The sequence below is a fragment of the Nicotiana tomentosiformis genome, chromosome 11, assembly GCF_000390325.3.
Source record: "Nicotiana tomentosiformis chromosome 11, ASM39032v3, whole genome shotgun sequence".
Lineage (NCBI taxonomy): Eukaryota > Viridiplantae > Streptophyta > Magnoliopsida > Solanales > Solanaceae > Nicotiana > Nicotiana tomentosiformis.
Window position 1 is genome coordinate 66288763 of NC_090822.1, and position 7230 is coordinate 66295992.

General features: G+C 37.5%; 1 protein-coding gene across 1 annotated transcript; it reads right to left on the bottom strand.

Annotated features, from left to right (window-relative positions):
* Positions 1-915: 915 nt before the first annotated feature.
* LOC104094977 (serine/threonine-protein kinase RHS3-like) lies at positions 916-4665 on the bottom strand. Its single transcript, XM_009600998.3, has 4 exons — positions 4294-4665; positions 4128-4189; positions 2853-3592; positions 916-2050 (listed from the first exon to the last, which is right to left on the bottom strand). Exons 2-4 carry the CDS (start codon positions 4161-4163, stop codon positions 1153-1155), a joined length of 1674 nt encoding a protein of 557 aa, XP_009599293.1. The 5' UTR covers positions 4164-4189; positions 4294-4665; the 3' UTR covers positions 916-1152.
* Between the last annotated feature and the right edge of the window lie 2565 nt (positions 4666-7230).

Below are 7230 nucleotides of genomic sequence, written 5' to 3' on the forward strand. Positions count from 1 at the left end.
CCAACGAATCGGGAGTAAAAAGTGCTCGAAATGAAGATGTGAACCGAGAGATCTCTTCCTCTTGCTTGGATATACTGACATCTCAGATTTCGGTTCGTTTCAACTTTGGAAAGTCCTTCAAAAATGCTCCGAACCTTGTTGGTGGTGAACAGGAACTCCGATCATTTTACTGTCCCAAGTTCCACGAATCTGAAAAAATAAATCCGGCAAGCTTGACATCGGCGGCCATAGAGGTTCCGCCCATTCTCGGCCAAATTTTGCCACTAAGTGAATCAATTAGTGATTTAATTTTGCTCAAAATTCTTTGTTAGGACATATGACTATGATGTCTGAGAACCTAAGTCAAACTATATTGGATAATGGAGAAAGTGGATCAGTACAGATTGGTGGTAGCCAAATAGATATGGATACCATTTAGATTTGAGAAGATGTTTCCTTTTTTATTTGATTTAGAAGAATTGAGTTTTGATTTTGTTAAACACATATGTGTAGAAAGTGTGCAATGGCAGTTATGACTTCATCGCTGGTGGTGCATAGGCGGAGGTGAATGGAAAAGAAAGATGAACAAAAGAGACAAAAGAAAAAGAAAAAAAAGTAGACTTATTTGCTGGACATGTATTAATCGGGTCATCTTTTTAGGTGGGTTTGAGGGTATTGGGTCGGGTAAGATTATAAAAGAACCCGGATAGACTAATTGTATGAGATTGCTGCCACGTGGCACTTCCGTTAAAATGGGGGTATTTTTGTTCAATAGTAAGACGGGAGGGGTATTTTTGCTCGATTAGTACGAGGGAGTGTAGTTTTAAACAATATTCAATAGTAAGGGATATTTCTGACCCTTTTTGCGTATATAGTAGGCCACTTGAAATATACTTCAAAAATTGTCTCTACCTTGTATTGTAAGCATAATATAGATTGCTTTAATCGCCATTGTAAGCAAATTCTTGGATAATAGTTAGAATATCTAATCAGTATTGTACGTTTTATAGATCCCCATGAGACAGTTGCTACCGAAAGAATGCAGCATTGAACTCTTCCTATACACCCTAGTAACATTAAATCCTTATTAGACATCCGCCGCACCCCACTAATTTTTCTTCACCTAATTAAAAGATGCTTTGCATTCTCTGTACGACTTAATTTCCAAATATCCTAGAAGTAGTCAATGTTAATGTATGAAGAATCAGTAGAACAACTCTTGTTTTTGTCATGACTAGCAATTTCAGCAGCAAACTTGTTGTCTGGATGAGCTGTTGCTTCTTTACTGGCATATTGGGAAAAGTCGACAGGCTCAGGTACATAAGGAGGAACAGCACTTCTCACCAAAGCCCAATTCACACCCTCGAAAAAGGGGTGCTGTTTTATCTCAGTGGCGCCCCTCTTATACGCGATTCTCTTGTGTGGCTCCTTGACGAGGAGCCCTCTTATAAGATCTTGAGCCATGGAACTCACTTGCGGAGCATCTGGAAATCTTAGTGGTTGGCCTACTACATTAAAAAGCGTGGCGCGATTTCCAGAACCTTTAAAAGGAGTTGTCCCATGCAAAAGTTCGTACAAGAATATACCAAAAGTCCACCAATCTACTGCACTACCATGACCCTCACCGCGGATTATTTCTGGGGCTAAGTATTCATGAGTGCCCACAAATGACATTGAGCGCACATTAGTTGGCTCTGCCATTAGTTCAGGGAGTGATCCTCCCACAAACAGCCCAAAATCTGATTTAGACTTGCGATTCTTCTTGTTAGGAAGAATGCGAGGGAGAAAATTTGATGGCTGCATACAACCCTGCACTGCATTCTCATCATCTAAGATGCCTCCTCCTCCGCCGCTTTTAGGATTTGTATTACTGCCATAATTCCCTCCTGCATATACAGATGACGACTTCACAAGAGTTGGATTGACGGAGCAACGGAGTGACAGGTCAAAATCAGACAGCATAATATGACCCTCAGCTCTCACTAGTACATTTTCTGGCTTTAGATCTCTGTATACAATTCCTAGCATATGCAGATATTCAAGTGCCAACAACACCTCTGATGCATAAAACCTGCAAAATTTAATTATTAATCTCAGTCAATTGGTTTTTCAGAAAGTGATTTTAACATATACCAACCCTAAATGCCACTTATAGGATACTTCAATCAAAAAATCATTAATGCCCTTAGATCAAGACATAAGAATGTTTGGATGTATTAATTCTAGACTATATTGAGTTAGTGAATTATGATATATTTCTTTACTGGTCTTTCAAGTACTGGAGAAGCTATCATTAGAATGTGAAAAACTGATAAGATAGATTGGGTATAATTTATCGCTTCAAGTTCATAATATTAATAGAATTTCATCAGTAACAAACTTAACTTCTTCACAAAGTAGCAAGTAGAACCATAAGTTTCACAATTGTTTTTCTCTCACGTAATGTTATTACTCGCATTTAATTGCTTGAACAGACTTTTTTGGGCAAAGATTATAACGATCAAAGACAAAGGTTCTCTTATCAAACTGATCATGTTGAGAACCAATTGAGTTTCCTCATTGGTTGGAAAGACTATTGGTAATAAGAATATAAGAGCAACGCACCTAATAGACTAGTCTTTCGGATTGGGCTGTCCTGATCAGTCTATAATAATTGATATGAGAGGATCATGTGACTCGGAATGGTGGCCTAGACCTGTGGGGGTGCAAGCCATTACCAACTGATTTGAGTGATACGACATAAGAACAGGCTTAAACTAAGATGCATTTGCAAAAAACAACCGTGGAGGGCGATGGTGCTAAAATATAGAGTAACATGACATGAGAACAGGCTAATTCATTTAACATGAGAATAGCATAACTAATCAACATACCTAGCAGCTTCCTCAGTAAAATGCTTATTGGGCTGCTTTTGGCGGAGGGAGTGAAGGTTACCACCACTGCAAAACTCCATGACTATGCAATAGAACTTGTCAGTATCAAAGTAGGAATACAAGGTGGGCAAGAATGGGTGATCAAGAAGACCAAGAATCTCCTTTTCTGTTTGAGCTCTAAGCAATTTATTTCTACTTGCTAGAGATCCTTTATCCATGACTTTCATGGCAAAGTAAGTGTTCGTTCCTAGGAGTTCCACAAGGTAAACACTTCCAATATCCCCATAGCCTAGGCGCTTCAACAATCGGAAATTGCTAAGGCCAAGGGGAGATGATCCTCTTGAAGAAACAGAGTTAATGGCATCCCATCGAACATCACCACCAGTGTGGGGCTTGAGAGGTGCACTACTGGAACTCTCTAAGCTATCGCTACGTGTACTTGTCTTCATGACTGTCTTTGGGCTAGGCAAGTGGTAGGGATTAGTTGTAAAAATATTATTAATAGCTTCAACATTTCTGGATTCACATGGCTGGACGTTATCGGTTAGACTAGCATTGTTTTTGGAACTCTGATCTGTACTAAAAAGCGGTTGATGCTGCAATTCAGGACCAGAGTTTGCACTATTTTTTAGCAATTTCTCTGATGTGTTATATGGAATGGTAGAAGTGGAAATGCAGGCATTGGCAGTTTCGTCACTCTTTCTGGACTGACTTGCAGCTTCTAATGTCATATTGTTCATCTGCACCAATTGAGGATATCCTTGAAACGTAAGTAGTGAACAAATAATTAATAACATGGTACAAGCAACAATTGGCAAGCAGGAGTAATGTAGTACCTACTTCATGATCATTATAGTATTCTGGCCGAAGTACTCGTGGAATTTAATACTATTACTATTACACAATGAGATTTTAGTAGCATGAAAGCTGCAGACAAACATTGAATCATGAAATTTCTGAAAATAAAATTTGAAAGTCTTGCGAATATTGATGTATTAGAGAAGTTGTAATAGATTTTCCTTTAATGTTCTTGTCAGATTCCTTGCCTAGTTTGTAGATAGAAATAGCCTGAGTATTTTCCCACTTCACCTATAATATTATCCGATATGGATGATACAAACAACTGAATCTCCTGGCTATGAAACAGAAAACTGATGAGACAAAATTAGAAAGAGAGAGTAGTTATTATCAAATATGATTAGATAGAAGCATTGTCCAACAGGATAAACTACAATTGTCAGATAAATTAAATAATTAGCACATAAAACTATTGACCTCTGATAGCTCTCCAGATTTGGGCTTTGATGACATTGGTAAGATTCAATTAAAGAAAGAACCTGCCATAGCAGAAATTAAGTAATCAAATTCATCAATGTTAGCGGTATATATGCAAATAGAACATGAAAAAGAGAATACAAGAAGGAAAGAAAGGAGGACAAACCGGATGATTGGAAGATAATAATATTGCCCCTCTACAAACATATGTACATTCATTTCATTTCTTCATTAATCCCAGCGGATCGCCAATAGGTTGATTATAGGATTTTAATCAATCAACAGGGAAAACTAATTCCAATCTGCAGACTAGTGCGCGCGTTCTCTGGTGAACATCTATTGATTGATTCAACGTAACTGCATGCACTAAGGGAATGTGTTTTTCTATCCTCGTCTTTAAGATAATTATCATTGCATCATAATCACCACATTATTATTGTTATTAGTTTTGAAGGCCATTTGGAGAGAAAATGGTGGGAATGAGGAGAGAGAAGAAAGTCAGAATCCATGTCTATTTATGTGATACTACAATATAATACAGAATAATAATATGACTAAGTTGACAAAGACGTGGTGAGAGGAATGAAAGATGAGGGGGGAAACGGTCAGCCCAGATTAGGAATCTTAACTATCGCCTTTAAAATCTCTAAGATTATTGGTCTGAATGCACATAACATATCTATATATCTCTCTCTCTATGCCACGTCTCTCTTTTTTATTTACGCAATTTTCTTTGGGACTTTTTTATGCAAGAACAACTACTACGTGCCTCTCATCATTTTTTTGTATACAAGACAAACTTCAAATTTGGCAGGAAGGTGCTGCCAACTAGTATGTGCCCAAAAAAGATGCTTCCAACTAGTACTTAGAGATTGTTTTTCAACATTTAACATTTAAAAATAGCACAAAATATTATTTTATTCACCTAGTATATATTGTTATTGTATATCACTTAATTAATTTTTACTCAATCAAACACATGACAATAATTCAGAAGTCAGAACATTATTCCCCACGGTAAACATTTTCTACGAATCATTTTAGATGGAAAACATTTTCTTCTACTGTTGTGAAACCACCCTCGCATGTGTCTGCGATCACCACTAGTTTTTCTGGTTATTATCAAGTAATGTTCTCTCTCACACACACATACTAAATAAGTGCTTGATACTGTATAGGGTAAAATTGGTTCATATTAAATGCGCGTATAATAGAGTGACACGTGGAACCAAAGACAGATGAAAAGCGAGACAGGTGAAAGTCAAAACCGGGGGCAGTAGTCTTGACTGGCACCGGGAAGTCCCCGAAGGGAATGTTGTTCATAAGACAGACGAATACCTGTCACCCGATAGCATTCAATGAAGAGTATTATGTAGTATTAAATACATAATCCGTTATAGAGATTATGGCATTCATAGCATGCCGTTACACATTCTTCAATAGCCTCCATAATTATCATTTAAGAGGGGGCTTGATCCTAGGACCTTGTTCCCTATGTGCCATTATAAATAAGGATTCCAACAACCATTGTAAGGGGACGGATTTTCTGACAAGCTTATGCTATATACTGTTCAAAGCTCAATAACATTTATTTCCTTGCTTCTTAATATCGTTATTGCTGCTTTCGGAAGCTTTGCTCCCGGAACCAAGCTCTCTACTATCGTATCTTGATTTTAATGCTAAGTCTTACATTCTTATTTAATTTATTTATCATTTTGGGATCAAATCGATTCGTTTGTCTATAAATCACGTATAAATTCAGTTGTACCGTTTTATGGGTAAACAAATAGTCCAAAAGATTCATTTAAGGTAAATAAGGTAATGCAAAACTAAGAAAGTAGTACGAGTGATATAACTTGGCAATTAAAAACTACGAAGAATTAATATATGGAAATTGGAAAAGCATGTTAATCATTATAAAAAGACGACTTCGCAATTTTTTGCCATTTTGATCATTTCCTACATTCTCGAGCAAGAGAGCGATTTCGGATCACAATCAGCTTCTTTCACTCACTAAGGTAAGCCATTTTGGCCGAAAACTATGTTTTTTCCAGTATTAATATCTACGTTGTTTTAACATCAATTTCTTTTTACTAGTTTTTTCATCTTTCCCAAATCTCATCCCAAAAGACAGGTTTTGATATTAGGGCTATCTTGAAGTAATCACTCTTACTATACTCATGGATATGATTTATATAGTTTATGGGTAGCCTAATAAAGTCGTTGTGCTGTTGTGGAAATCTCATGGGAATGCCAAAGACCCACTTATCCCTGAAACTAGTAACAATTGAATTTGTACGCGGTTTAAAGGATACGTGATTTAATTTAACACGAATGATCTAAGAACAACAAATAATTAAATTAAAGAAAAACAAGACGATCAAACCAAATATGATGGAACGATTAATCCTGGATTTAAGTTTGAATGCTGAAACTAGTTCCGAACGAGCCCTCGTGGGCTCGGTTGCAACTAAAGAAATGAACAGCTAAAGAACACTTTGAATAATAGCTAGAAGACAAAAATAAACTGTATTGCTTTGATATTTGTGCCAACAGTGGCTTTAAAATGAAAAGATTCTCTCATTTATATAGTAAGAGGGTTTTAATCCTAGTACAAGTCTAAATAAGGTAAAAATCCCTCTCTTCTACTAAAACATGATCCGCAGTTGATATCGGGCGAGATTCGCGCCGTAATATCCGGTTGATGGCAGATATTTCGGCCCCTCGTTCGTCATCTCTAACCGTCCTCCATTTAGCCTCGATTCATTGTTTTGCTTGAGATCGATTCTTCCTATGTTTGGCCATGTCCGATTTTTGGTGCGCCATTCGTCCCCACCGAGCTCTGATCTGTGGGAGCCCTCAGTTTTACCCGAGCCTACGCCGAACCATGTTGTCTCTCGTTTCTTCATCGAAAAATTGGGGGTAATATTATTCCCGATTTTACCCGTACACAGATAGTCCCCTCACTTCTCGGAGGGTAGATATATAGGAACGAGAAGTGACTAATTGATACCGGTTCCTTCCTTCGTATGCCATAAGAAAGTTGATGAGCTGGAACTTCTCATAAGTCACGTCTCTCTGACTTCGGACACATGTCAGCCGC